General features: G+C 30.2%; 1 protein-coding gene across 2 annotated transcripts in view; it reads right to left on the minus strand.

Moving 5' to 3' along the window:
- LOC149093481 (uncharacterized) overlaps window positions 1–15,698 on the minus strand; it is a 29,712-nt gene that overhangs the window by 8,831 nt on the left and 5,183 nt on the right. The window contains exons 2-4 of one of the 2 annotated variants that reach the window (XM_089269629.1): window positions 12,505–13,098; window positions 11,702–12,087; window positions 8,870–9,308 (exon numbers count right to left, since the gene is read on the minus strand). In XM_089269629.1, coding sequence (XP_089125755.1) covers window positions 8,870–9,308; window positions 11,702–11,973 — 711 coding nt within the window. In that variant the 5' untranslated portion in view covers window positions 11,974–12,087; window positions 12,505–13,098. Of the gene's footprint in view, window positions 1–8,869; window positions 9,309–11,701; window positions 13,099–15,698 lie in introns of both variants that reach the window. The other variant, XM_089269628.1, reaches the window with a different exon arrangement.

Below are 15,698 nucleotides of genomic sequence, written 5' to 3' on the forward strand. Positions count from 1 at the left end.
TTAATCCAAAATCTGATAAATTAATTTGCATTACATTGATCTATCAATTTAAAACGTTAAATAACACGAGTTTTAACATTTCAGTTTTTGACTCATTTGTTGAGAACCTGAATACAGTTTAAATTAACCCAATTCAAGGGGAAATGTCTACAATCGATTGATTTTGAGCTTCAAAGTGTTATTAATAGTTACATGTTTATCATCAATATTCAAATAATTAGACGAGTCTCTTAATGAATGAATAGATATTCTGAGATTCTAATAATATTTTGCTCTCATTGATAATTTAATAATCATTAGATGATTAAATAAAATAGTTGACCAAATAACAACTATTAGACTTGAGGATGAAAAAGTGATTAATCAACATTTAAATGATTATTTTTAGATTGTCAAATGAACAATTGGCTAAAATGATTCAATGTTTTTGTTTCTCAATTTAATTCCGAATATTAAATGATTGTAAATACACCGAAATTGGGTCAAAATTCAAGTTCAATCGGAATTTAAATAGATTCTAATGCATCTTTTGAATTGCAAATATCACTTATTAATTTGTTACTTAATCAGTATGGAAGTAAAATGTAACAAATGTATTGAAACAATTTGTCAAATTAAAGTTAACATGACATGTAATCTGTTGAGCAAGATGATGTCTACTTAATTAATAAACCAGAACGATGATGAAACTGATGATATTCAGGAATATCAGACGATTTGATATACAATATCAAACTGATGAAAGCAACTATCAGAGTTTCCTTGAATCATCATCTGTCTGGTTTCATTTCAAAAATGAATTAAACATTGAATCACTTTAATCAAGTTGCAATGCTTACCAAATCCAACTATTAATACATTAGACAATTATTTTGATATATTCTGATGAATTTCTGATTAAACAGATTTTCCAATCTCAAAATTCTTTTATTTTTTTCGATTTTTGATTAAGACTTTAAATCATTAGATTGAAAAATGAACTGAACTGATATGATTTCAATGCGAAGTAACTCTGATTGTCAACTCGATCAACTTTCCAATAAAATTCAGTAAAATCTGATTTTTGTCTTGCTTAAACTTGATTATCATGTAAAGTTGATTTAATTTCTCAATCTTCTGTAATTTTTCATCTCATGACAACAAATTGACTGTTTAATTGGTGCAAACAGTTTCCAACTGAGAATTACTTTTTCCAATCATGAAGGGATGAATAAAAATTATCGATCAATGAAAATGAGAATTAATAGGAAAATTTTGACATTTAATTAAGAAGCATAATTATAAAGTTAATTGTGAACAAAATGGCCACAGTTTGTCAATCGTGATTAAATGAGCTTGAAAATTGTATCAACAAATGACAGGCAATCAAAATTAATGAACAACCAACAAGATTACCTTACAAAGGTAAAGGGTCAAAAGATTCATTATTTTATTAATACTATAAATCGCCTGAAAGCAATCAAATGAAAAATTATTTAAATGATACTTTTCATTCTCAATAGATTATTTATAAATTCAAATGAAATCTAAATACAATTTGACATTAATTAACTGATACCAGGATACATCAGGTTTGTTTTCAAATCAAATTCACCAGCAATATAACTCTTTAGTCTCAACTAAATAAACAAAACATGAAAATACATTTGCTTTGAATAAACAAAATCTAGTCAATTGCCTCATCAAAAGTTCTGAAAAGTTCATCTGTCATTTTCTGGTTCATCAAAAGACACATTAAAATATTTGAAATCTCAAAGTGATTAACATGTTGATTCATGGACATGACAAAGAGATTGAAATGATTGTGACAATCATCTTATGACCCAAGAAAAAGTAAAAACAAAAAGACTTTTTTGTATTTCTTTTGAAATGATAGTTGACCATAAAAATGCTGTAACCTTTTCACAAGGGAGTTTCACTCGAGATTAAAGCTGAAAGTACATCTTGTAAGTGCAAAAAGGAGGTGAAATTAAGGGTAAAAGTTACGACCCAAAACATGTCACATCTTTTATTGCAAATGTATCCTCATCAGTTCAACGAATGATTCCTTCAACTGATTCATCTTATGAGCATTGAAATTGTCACAAGTCTTTAACATTGAGGGTGCAAAGGGCCTCTGTGATTGATTCAAATATAATCATGTTTCATGTTTTAAATCTCAACGATGTTCTTCATCATCATCACCATCATCACCTAAATTCACCTCATCAGATTATTGATGGTAAAATCGGTCTTTCCAATTATCTATGCATTCGGAATGGTTGAATGATTAATAAATCAGATTGAGTGAGCAAACAACAAGAGTAATTGAAAGATTGAAATACTATTAACAAGTTGATTTGCCACAAAATTGGTCAAATCTTGAGCTTATTATACATTTACTGATATTAATTACAAAACGATAATTTAAGGCGCCAAAACAGTTAACAGTTTTAGGTTAGTTGGGAAAGGTTTGGTTAACCCTGAAAATGGAAAATAAATGATCATTTGAAATGAAAAAGTCAAAAGTGAAATCTCAGTTTTTAAGTTTCTATTGATTCCAACAAATTTGGAGTAAATCAATTTGATATTTAATTAGTTGTTAATTGAAGCTACTTGAATGTCAAGTGTATTCATTGACTGCACCAACAATCTTTGTTATTGCTCATGAAATTAAAATTGGAACTTTTTCTTAATGAAAAAACCAAAATTTAAACTGGAATAAAACATGAAGATTAACTGATTATCTTTAGCATAATTTTATCTTCATCATGAATCCTGTTTCAGATTATCTGGACACTTTGAAAACGTGGGAAACAGAAGCTAAGATGATTTTGCTCAAAGTTAATCAACGATTCAGTTAATGATTGTTCACAAGTTATAAGTAAAGCATGAATGTCATCAAAGTAAAAGATCATCAATTTAATCCTGATTGTTATAAACGAACATCATGTAAATGAGCGAAAAAATGAAATGCTTGTTTTTAGGGTGAACTTTGAGATTCACTTTGAGAAAAATTGTTCAATCAATTAACAGAATCCTTAAGGCTACCAAAGTATTGATCATTAATATTGCACTTTGAACAATCATTAACTAGCGAATATGAATGTTCCAGAATTCATGATAACTTTTCAAAGATGAAGACAATTCGATGACTGAGTCAGAAAAGAGTTAACCAGACAAGCAAATGTCAAATGAGTGATTCAATTTCAAGGTTAGCATTGAGTGAAAACCATGCAAATTGAAATTATGTTTGTTACTTCGAATTACAACATTTCGAATTTAAAATTACATTTAGTTTAAACCATCAATTCGTATTGTAATACCTTTAATCGTTGCTCAGTTTGGTGCTGACACACCTAACACATGTTGAGGTTGATCATTTTCCAGGATTCTAATGATATCTTTGCTTTCTCAAGTTATATCAATTTATAAGGAAAGAATGACTAAAAATATTCAATTCAATGAGAAAATTGAGACTCATGATATGCAAAAGGAGCGGTTCTGGAATAAAATTGTGGAACAAAAAGATGAAATTGAATTTGCTTAATTTTTATTGGTTTTGTTAATTGCGCTTCAAAATTTAAACCATTACTAGATTCATGTATCATGCAGTATTTGGAGCATCAACTTTTAGACTGATTAATCGATTATTGATTATTATCATTATAAGTTAACAATTTAATGATCATTAACAGACCCATTTGGAAGGTTGAATATGGTCAAGTCAAGGTTGCATTCAATTTACTTGAAACTCGTCGAGTTGACCGCTCTATCAATCCATCAAGTTAAAGTTAACCAAATAACTGAAAGAAACAACTTTCATCAAATGAATCAAAACTCAATCTGAAAAGTTGAAACCAATTTATAACCAAAAATGAATTGCAATGGATATCGAAGGATTTACAAGTAAATAAATGAATAAAGTTCAAGCAATTCAATGCATATTTCAATCAATTGAAAGCAAACAAATGAAAGTCTGTAATGTAAACCAAATAATCAAATAAAATAATCAATCGGTTAGATCGTTTTCGCATTTAATCAACTTAAATCACAATACATCATCAGCATAAAAACGAAGCAAAAGTTGAAATTATTTTCAATATTTCAACACGCAATTTGGTCGGTTAATTATTATATTTTCAAGTGTTACATGTTCAGTTGATCACGCAATAACAATCTGGACATTTCTCAGCATTTATTTTTTAGAAATTTGGTTAATCGAAAATGTTCGAGCTTCTGATTGACCAACTGCTAGGAGATTAAAGATTCAGGTCATTAGAATGAATGAAAACTTGAAGTTTGAATGTTCATCAATAATCTCAAGATTAACTTTGAGATAAAATATTTGGCTTTGATGAAGAAAGTTGATCTTTAAAAAATATTAGCGCAAATGTTCGGGTGTTTCCTTGTCCAAATATCTGTACATTATGTGCTTTAATGGAAACGTGATTGTATTAATAGAATGGTTTATAAAGATGAGGATAAAAAATTGAAGGATGCTGAGACTAATAATGAAGAAAAGGAGGAGAAATGAAGCTTTATCTGAGCATTCAGTAGAGTGCAAATGTTCACCATCTAATTAGACTGATTGGTGTTTCATCAATTAATCATGGATTTAAAAGCTAATTAATCTTTACCAAGTTAACTTTGAATGAGCACCAAAAACACCAACAGGTTTATCCTACTTAATAAAAGCGAAACTTGATTGTTTTCCTTTTATTTTTGGTTAATAACTTGATTCAATTGTGATCCATTGTTCAGCAAAACTGAATTAACTTTGCTCATTATTACAACAGAATCGTGCTATTGGATTATATTTTCAATCTTTAATTCTGATAAACTTTGATTCTAAATAAAGTTAACAGCAACATTAATGTTCATTTTAAATTAACATGGCTTTTTATGCCATCAAATTGTCAATGTTGAGCAATCTGTGCTCATTGGGAATCAGAATTTAATCAGAATTGAGTTGATAAATGCCTTTTCCAAGACAAAAAATTATTTAATTCCAAGATTAGTTGTTCGCTAACCCAGAATCAGAATTGGAATTTTGAGTGAAACTCAATTTAGTTTGTATTGCATTTGTTTTCAAGGTTAATTAGGAAAAAAACGAATCAAGGAATTGCTTTAAGTTATGATCAAAACTTGATCAGCAATTATTGTGTGATGATGATAAGAGCAGGAAGATGATAAAATGGTGACGATCAAGGCAACTCAATTTATCTTATTTTTGGGTGAAAAAGATTTCATTAAACATTATTTTAAGGCAAAGCTATTGATCACGTTTGAGTTTTGGGAAATAATTTCTTGAATCTTAATTGTGAAACTAATGATTATTTTATCAAAATGTTTGAGCAAATAAAGCAATGAATAGATAATTAATTGAGAGTAATTAATAGTTGATTGAAACTTGAATCGAGATTAACTAATTGCTATCACATAGAGTCAACTTTTATCAACTTTTATCAAACTGTGAACAATATCATTTTGAGATAAACTATTAATAAATTGAGGTCAACATCGCATTTGTGGTTTTATTTATCAATAAATAAGTTCCGATACACGATAATAATCATGGCACACCTTTTGCAGGATAAAGGATGATATTGACTCGTAACTGATCATCATCTTTTCATCTTGTTTGCATCAATTATAATATAACACACACAAAAATGCTCAAAAATGGTTATTAATGATCGAAAAAGAAGAATGATAAACTCGATCAAAAATAATACTAATTTAATGCGAATCAAGTCTTTTTACCTTCAACATCCACCTACATCAAGTTTATCATTGTTACTTCATTTCAAGTTAACAATCAAAAAGGTAACTTGATTGTCAAGTTTAACTGAATTAAACATAAAACTGACCTACAATTTGTAGTTTAAATATATAATCATCATCATGATGAACTGACTAAAGATTAGAAAAGTTGCAAAAACTGAATAAGATGAGCTTTCCTTTTGAGTAATCATATAATCAATCAGATGATACTTTTAGCTCAAATTAAGACAAACTTTTTCCATCAAAATAGATTATTGAACATTTGATAAAAATCATTGAACAGTTAAAATTGAATCGATACTAAATATAACATGAGTTGATGAAGCTAGAAATTAACAGAATATTCCGAGGAGAGAAAACAAAGAGAAGAATAATAATGAAGTTCATGGAGATTGATGAAATGTAGTGAAGAACTTTAAAGTAAAGATTAATCAAAGCAAAATCTTAATCATTTTCTGATTAACGCCTGTAACCAATCAAATTGACCTTCAATGATGAATGGGTAAAGGTGTGAAAATACAGAAAAGTGAGTAAAAGGAAAACATGAAAAAAAAGAATTGATGATTCAATGAATCAAATGGTAAATGAATTTGGTGTAAAAACATTGAACAAAATAACTATTGGAATATTTATTGTTGATTCACAGTTGGAACTTTTATTCCCAAATGTTTTTGTTCAATTGATTGTTTCTCAATGAGAAAGGAATCGAGATTCAATTGAGAAACAAAGGATTCTTTATTGGTGTCACACTTGGTGTCAACTTCATTAGCGAAATGTTCATCTGTTGCTTTTATTGATGCAATTAAAACCAACAGTTGCTTTGATTATTAATGAAACATCCAAATGGACAGGAAGAAGGAAGATGAATCAAGATGAAAAAGATGCGGACAAAGGTGGAGAGTTGATCAAGTATATGAATTGGTGAACCAGGAAATATATTGATTTAATTTTCTCTTTATTGCTACTTTTCAATTGATTAAACATCGGAAATTATCATTTGAAGCAAAATTTTACTAAATTGTAATTATTCATTTAACCGTTTCTCATCATGGAAAGTCTTATTAACTAAATAAGAGTTTAATGTGAGAACAATCAACATTAATAAAGGCAACAAATTAACAGAATTATAATTAACCAATTGGTTAAAAATATCAGTGAAAACATGAAAATATCTTCTTCTTGTCCTTATTTCCTTATATTCACTGTTGTAAGTGAATATAATAAAACAATTATCATTTTAGGTTATCAACATGAAGAGAGTAAAGAAATGAAATTTAATGAACAGAATCAAAGGATAAAAGTTTAATTTAATTAATTTCATTTTCATCACTTGTCCGGTCAAGCATTACTCAATGAACATCAACCATAATTACAAGCATAATAATCATTTTGCTTCTCATTACTCAAGATGCGGATGAAAAAAAAAGGATAATCTCGAGAAATTTATTTCAATCTTTTAGATATGATTAGCATGGATCATCATCATGACGACTATCAAGACAATGGTGAATATATGAGAAGCTAATTAAGGTTAACTGTCTTTCACTTTCAACTTCAATTAACCTTTTCATTGAGCAAACAACTAAAAAAGCTCAACAATTCATGTTTTGTTAATAGCATCGAGTTATGTTAATGAAAACTGGAAACGTTACATCAGCACGTTTTCACACTCTCTTTTGTGGTTGGGTGTTGGTTCATCATGCAGTGAATCATCATAATTAAGAAAAGAGAATAAAAAATTCAATTGGAATCGCATTGAATCAACATAAAATGAAACTCGGTAAAAGCTTCTTCAAGATCAATCCCAAGCTATCAAACTTTTACAGTTGGAATCGAGAGATTTGCAGAAATGTCAATTTAACAAGAAAAATAAAAGTTTTTGGATACAATTACAGCTGAAATTACATCCGTAAATCCCAAGCAATCAAAATGTTTATTGAAGGAAAAAAGTAAAATATCAGAACTCGAATTGTTTCATTTCTGACTCGCAATAAACTGATCAATAAACTTGAACCAACAAGAGCTTCTGTACTGATCTTGATATTGACAAAGGCTTTTACCGCAACTTATGTGAGGTTAGGTTAAGCCATTGTATTTGTAAAGCCTCTTTAGTCTGACAAAAGGTACAATTAATTCAGTTAGCGATCCAGTTAATTTAATATGAACATCATTAAAAGACAACTAGATGGATACAAATCCATCATTTAATCTCACTTTGAATGGAAAACTAGAATTGGTGAAAAAATTGAATGAACCCAAACCAGGTATCAACATTGTAATTTGCATTTCAAGAAAAGGATGAAAACTATTAGTGATGAACATCATTATGCAGCTTAATGCCATTCATATAATTAACATTAAAAGGATCATTTCATCGGTTATGTTTTGATGGGACAAAATGGTTTTATTGAAAGGACAGTGAGTAACATCGTTTTCACCATTAACATTGGACATTGTTTGCTTCAATTGAATGATAAAGGATGCTAATGATGATGATGCTGGTGATAATGGTGAATAAACAAGGGTGGTTCTGATAATCTTAAAGGTAAATAGAAGTGAAAAGGAAATCAATTTTTCTGGTTTCTTGGTTTCATTCATTTCCATTGTCATTTCAACATTTACTTTCACAGTAAAATCAAGTAAATACAATTGGACACAATGACATTGTTTGGTAATGAAAAGCAATATTATGAATCAATAATTGAAATCAACAGCGATTTTCACTTTCAATCAAACATTAACTTCCCAACTTTGCAGAGTCACATTCAGATTTGGAATATTAAATGGCCATGAAAATGGTTCTAACATTTACATGGTAAAGTGCTACTGATTAATCTGTTGAAAAGAAATGGTTAAAAATATTCATTCGCCTGAATTGAGATGAAATAATCAGGAAAATGACCTGAATAAGTTATCAGACCAATTGATTGATAACTTATTCTGAAGATAATAGCAGTTGATTGATCATCTTCATCAGTATTTTAGTTTTTAGAAAATATTAATTTTCTATTTTGTTCCATAATTTTCATGATTGATAGTTGACTTTGAATGTATCATTAATTGCAATTAACCAATAAGCATCAAACAAGTAAATAGTTCTTACCATTTCATGTAAATTTTTCATCGATTGAAATTGTTTTCGATTCTCTTTATCATCATTTTCCTTTGATGTCGAAGATGTAACAGCATTCGATTTGGAACTATCATCAACTGCATCTTGAGCAATTTCCCGATCAATCTCTTGTTCCAACTGAACCAACATTGGAGCAATCATTCCAATCTTACTTCCTTGTCGAGCAATCTCAAGTAAACAGAGAATAAAAGATTTCTCATTTTTCCTCAAGACAAGATCATCAGTTTCGAAGAGTAGACATTCCATGATTCCCAGTTTGCGACACCAAGAAATGAAATTGGAAACGTTATCGCGAGCATGAAAAGTTCCAGGCACAACTTCAACTCGATATGAAAGTTCCTTTTCAACTGGAATTGAACGATCGCTCTTAGGATTTGATTTAGCTTTTCTTATAACATTATTGGCATGTCTAAAAATAAAGAAACAAAAGACGAAGATGAAGTTATTATTGTATTCACTGTTATCTAAATAAACAGAGGTAAAGGTTCAGTTATTAGGTGGATTTGGGTGGCAAATGTCATTCTGTTTGTTTTATAAACTCAATTGCAATGAATGGCAAACTAAAATCATCAGTTTTTTGTTTATTTTGTCAAGAAAGTGACCATAAATAGAAGGGCGAATCCCTCAGATTGACAGGTTACTCTGAATGAAAAATTGACACGAAATTGATTCAATTTTCAAGTCTTTTCAACATTTGACAATAAACACAATAAAGGAAATATTTATTTCAAATGTTGCTCTCAATCTTTTCACCATTTACTAATTAATCAGCATTCAATTGGAAATGCAAAATGGCAATAATTATTGTTGAAAGGACGGGAAATGGATGGGCAACAATGAGAATTGTTTATGAGATGAAGCCCAAGATGAGGATAAATATGGTAAAAAAGCATGTTCATCTTGCTTATCTTCATCACATCACCAGCAACTCTAGACGAGTAACGGCGTGAAACAGTATTTTCAAAGGGACTTCATTTACTTTTCTTCGAACTCATTTTTTTCCATTAATAACCAGGGCGGAGTTTACTTCAGGTCATATTTAAAAAAAAGTTATTTCTTTCTTTACTACTCAACATGTTCCTCTTTCATCTTGAATCATCATCATCTTGACAGAGATGAGAGAAGAGAAAGAGAATGAAAGAGAAATGAATAAACTGAGTTGGTCGGGTCTTGGGGAGTTTGGAGCAAAGAGCAGCTAAGAATAAATAAAATGTTTAAGATGAGTACAGAGAGAAGATGATGAAGACGATGAAGATGGTGAAGAGAGGGAAAGAGAGACCTTTAAAGGCAGTGAATCAAAGAGGAAGAAATGATGAAACTGAGAAAAGGAAAGAAGATATCAGAGACTTTTCTTCATCGTTTATTATCCACTTACTCAAGATGCAGTTTAACATGCATTCGCTATTATTTTCAATTTAAATGCCGTTTGCGCCGTCAAAATCCCGCTGAGTGACAATTTGACCTCTTGTCTTTCATATAACAAAAAGGTACTAATATTTACATTGTAAGGTCAAAGGATAGTCAAGATGAACATGATTCAGTGATAAAATGGTCGATCATCAGTTGAATCCATTTAAGTTAAATCAACTTCAAATCTTTCAACATTAAATGGTAAAAGGTCCGTTTAAAAGGAACCATAATTTGAAGAAAATGAAGTTTATTATCGATTAAAATGCAAAATTGAATCAGTTGAGGATGGATGAACAATTTGAAAAGTGAAAGCTTTTTGTGTGAAATGTTTCTTCATTTGCATTTGATTCAATTGGAATAAAAGATTCATAGGAAATGGTGATTTTGAAAAGTTGAGATTCGATTGGGAAAAGGATGAGTTTTGAAGTAACCAGAAGAGCCTTTAAATGATCATTAATTGATTAAACCACAATTATGCCAATTTGGCAGCAATTCATGAACCAATAGTTCCAAAAGTTTTTTTCCTTCTCAATCAATCAAGTTGTAACGCTGTTCTAACTACATTAAATACAATGGTTAAATCATTTTGTTGGATAACTGTCAATTGAGAAAGTTAATTGTCATCAAGTTTACAACAATCAAAGCTAAAGGATGAGCGAAAGTTTTCAATTAATTAAGTGATTAACAAGGAACAGCAAAAGGTGAGGAACAAATAAAATAATAGATTCTGAGAAAAGTTGCAAATTTTTTGTTCGTCTTTTCATTTAACACCTTAAATGTAAATGAATAAAAGCATTCCAAACTATCACCCTGTTCCAAGTCTATTCGATTTCCTATTAGCATCATTATTTCATGATTATTGATGCAAATAGAAAAAAGAAGAATGCAGAAAACAGGAAAAAACGAACTTTTCTTTTCATTTTGGTGCAACAATAAACGATGGGTTCATTAGAATCATGAGCTTCGTTAACAATCAAAATGATTAGCACTTAAAGAATAACATAGAATTCTGAGAATCTTGATAATTGTTGTTTCCATTTATACATTTACTAAACTCTTTCACTACTAATTTCAGTTTTTTGTTAATTTTTTATTAACTTTCTCTTCTCAGGTTGCAACTTATCCTTTGCTTTACATTGATGGCTCTCGATGGTAATTTTATCAACCAAATTATCCATTGCATGAAATGAGGTTAAATGTAATCTTTGGGTTAAAGGTTGAACATTTATTGCTTTTGAAAGCAGCTTTTGCGAACAAGAAAAGGATCAAATTCAAGGTAAGCAAAGTGGTGATAATATTAGTGAATAAGGTTAGTGGAATGCAACTTTTGGTTGTGTTTTTAGTAGAAATTGATTTTTCCTGAAACGATAAGAGTTTTTTTGGTTTATTTACCTGCAAAGTATAACGCCAGTTTCCAGTTTCTCCATGAAATTGTCAACCGTGATATTTAAATTATAAAGGGCATTTAACCATTCAGCAAGATCTTCTTTCATTGCGTAAAGATACTCTTCACTTGATTTAAATGGACGAAATGGTCGAGGCTCTAAATGACCAACTTTGCTGTTTTGTTCGTTATCCTTTGAACCAAGAGTCGAATTATTCTGGACAACAGACTGGACTTGAAGTCCCAATTGATTGGCAAGTCCCATTTCACTTGTCATCATGCAAGTTGAGTCTTGGGGTCACTTTAAGCTCTATGATGAAGATGGTTCAACTTTCATGTGTAAACACAAAATTTGTTGTAAAAGTTCACTGAAGAATGATGTAAACCATTGGAACTTTGATCATCAAGATAAGGTCATAAACAAATAAACAAATAGGAGAAAACACGCAAAATTAGAAGATAAGAAGAAGAAAAAAGTTGCTCTAATTAATAGTTGTTGGTGGCCCAAAAGGAATGAGAAAGTCTAGTGAAGATCATCTAATATCTACTGTGACTTGATAGGCAATGGGCTTGGGACGATGAACAAGAGAGTAAAGTGAGAAGTTGGATGAAGAAGAAGAAGAAGAAGAGAGAGTGAAAGATGGGCGATATCGTAGACCCAAAAAAAGGAGGGTTGAGGGTAAAATAGGCAAAGGAAGATGAAGAGGGATAAAGAAGAGCTGAGAGATGAAAGAGGCTTATGTGTCTATCTTTGACTTTAGTCCATGGATATGAAGGAGAAGAAAAGGAAGAAAAGGAAGAAAAAAATTACTTGTAAAATTAGTAGTCAAGATGTTGGTTCGAGTTCACAAATTGTTGTCCATTACTGTTCATCACTGATGAGTGGAAAAGGCGATAAAAAACATTGGCCAAAGTAAAACACATAAAAACATGATATTCGTTTAAAGATGTTTCCGATTACATTTCAAGGAATCATCTTCATGTTTGACTCTTGATGATATTGAAGATGATTGTAGGCACGTTGTTGTTTCACGCTCATTGAAATGGATACTAAACTTTTTTCTTCGTTATTCCAGTTGTAATACAAAGCTGATTGAGTGAGAGTAAAAGTTTTTTGTGTGTAAGTGTGTTTACAAGCTCAGTTGATTTGTGTGGGACTGAAACTTGATAACAGTTACCTGAGTTAGTCAACGTCTTACGGTAAACTAAGAAAGTCTTTCTCACTCATTCGTTGAAGGAGGAAAATTGCGAGTTGATTAGTGAGCTGCTTTCAGTTGCTTCAACGATGGCGATCAAGTTTATGATGATGTTGGTGATTCATTGATCTCAATATTTTCAACTTTAAATATTCTTCTATCAAGAAAATTGTTGCTCATTTGTTGCTTCCAATCCCATGGGCTTGAACCTGATGAATAAAAGGACAAAAAATCAAGATTCAAGTGTTGACAATGAGAAAAGTACAAATATTTGAAACTGCCCTTAACATAACCATAGGAACATGTTTATATTGAACACTATTTCCGGCTCAACCTTTTCATTTACAGCATTTCATTATTTATTCTGTATTTATTTCAGTTGAAAAATTATCAATTTCATTTCCTTTTTTCTCCTTTTTCTTTCATATTTATTCTTGCCCTGCTATCCAAGTGTCTCGGCTAATGTTTCAAATCACAATTCAAATCTCACCCCGAGTTATCATGCTGAGAAGAGGAAAGGTTAACCATGAAAAGAAAGAAGAAGAAGAAGAAACCCAGTAATTAGGAAAGAAATGTTCATCTGAATCAAGTGTTTCTGTATCAGCATCTATTGTTAGCACATTCAGAAGTAAAGTGACCTTCAAGTGGAAAAACAAATCATCAATAATTTGCAAGGAAACTGACCTAAGGTCAATTTGTGTTAATGCATTTTACTTTGAATAGTAAAGTGAATGAAGAGAGAAGAAAAAAAAGTTTCTGGAAAAATGTTGCAAACCATGAAAATAAGTGTAACCAATGATTGAAATGATTTAAGTTACAGTTAATCAATTGATGAGTAAAACGGCGCAACATAAATCACCTAAAAAAGTACAGGTTAATGGTGAAAAGAAAAACAGTTTTTTCTCTTCTTCAAGTTCCAATCCTGAAGGCACGTGAAGATGAACAAGAAGAGTAATAAAAAAAAGTCAAGAGAGGCTGATAGGGAAGCAAAGGAGGATGAAGGATGAAAAAACAAACTGACAAGAAGGTCGATCCCATAATTTTGTAGTCTGTGTCAACATCAACAATACCTTTACACTTGAACCAGAATTAAATGGATGAAGAAAATTCATTGAGTCGGAAAAATGTTGATAGAGTTAGAAGAGAAAAAAGTAATAATATTTATTCAATCATGAAAACTGAATGACAATTGAATAAAGTTGGAAAATTTGAATTAACAATTTTCTATGTCAGTTGAAATTGAATGTGAAAAGTACCTTATGCATTGAGATTATGTGATAACCAGTTATTATTGAGAAAAGTTCACACAACATCATTTCCAGAGGCAACATTACTGAACTAATATTATTAATTATTTCAGCTCAACTCATGTGGCTAACCATTTATCTTGCATCTTTACATTTTCCCATCAACACTTTTATCTTCATCATCTGAGGATGAAAATGTTTCTAATGCATTAATGCATCTTGTTTAATGTCCTTTAAGTGCATTCATTAAATGCTATGGATTAGAGTGAGATTATTGCAATAAGGATTAATTTACTGTTTTACCCACAAAAAAAGAGATTCATTTATTGTAATTTATTCAGTGACTTACATGCAATAATTGAAGATAAAGTTTACATTTGAAAGATGTAAACAGATAACCTTGAAAATCGGTGAATCTCCTTTAAATGGAATTTACTTTTTCTTCGTTTTCATTGAAAATTATCAGTTATCTCTTTTCAAATGATAATATTTACCTAAATGATAAGCAAGATGATACAGGTCAATCACGTTCTTCATGAAATTCAATTCATCATTCAAAGTGATTATCATTGATGAATGAACAATATTATCTTTTACTCTGACCTGTTAACAGGCGATCATTGTCAATGTGTGCTAATTTAATCAAAATATTATCAAATCATGTCAATAAGAAGAGGTGAGTTTCAACAACAATGATAACCTCTGAGAAGATATTGTTTCATGAAAAATGGGAAAACAATATCGACTTCATCACTTTCTATTCAAATTTAATGATAAAATCTTTTCCATCCAAATGAAAACCACAAGTTTCCATCTTGATTTACATACAATTTGCATAATTACAGTTGATTTGATCATGAAAATGATCTGAATTAAATTGCATTCCAACTGTTCATTGAAAGTAATAAACTGATTGAAAATATGAATGACAGCATAACGGATCTACAGGTTTAATTCATTGTCAGGATGAAAAGGAAGTAACAATGAAAATCCATCAACGATTATCATTATCTTTAAATTATCATCATTAGATGAGTATTTATTTGTCTTCTTTAAACTTTGTAACAGATCTTTTTAAACACCCTTTAATCATCTCCTTCAATTGTATTTTATGGAAAAGCCATTTAGAGTTATCATGTTTCTCTGTGAAATAACGATTCACATGAAAAGGTGATTATTATGAGATGAGGAAAAAACAAGCAAGAATAAGGACAAGTCAGGGCGGAAAAGATGAAGATGATAATGTAATGACAATGCTACTTGAGACGAGATAATCAAAATGAAAGGTTACTCAAATGGTAAAAGAGGAAAGGAAAAAAAGGCAAAGTTGAGAGGACAAAAGGGCAAAAAAGTAACATGAAAAAAATGGATTGAAGGAGGAAAAGAAACAGATGAAGAGACAAAAAATGACAAGAAAAATGAGTTGATAAAAAGTGATGAAAAAAGATGATGATGGAGATGATCATGAAAGGCACTTTGGTTAAGGCATTGATTGTGAATGAGTTAAGATGTAACCAGAGAGGTAAAGTTATCATTATCATTTTGCCCATTCTTTGTCTTTC

The sequence above is a fragment of the Tetranychus urticae genome, chromosome 3, assembly GCF_039701765.1.
Source record: "Tetranychus urticae isolate SD_2017Ah chromosome 3, NJAU_TeUrti_SD_1.0, whole genome shotgun sequence".
Classification (NCBI taxonomy): Eukaryota; Metazoa; Arthropoda; class Arachnida; order Trombidiformes; family Tetranychidae; genus Tetranychus; species Tetranychus urticae.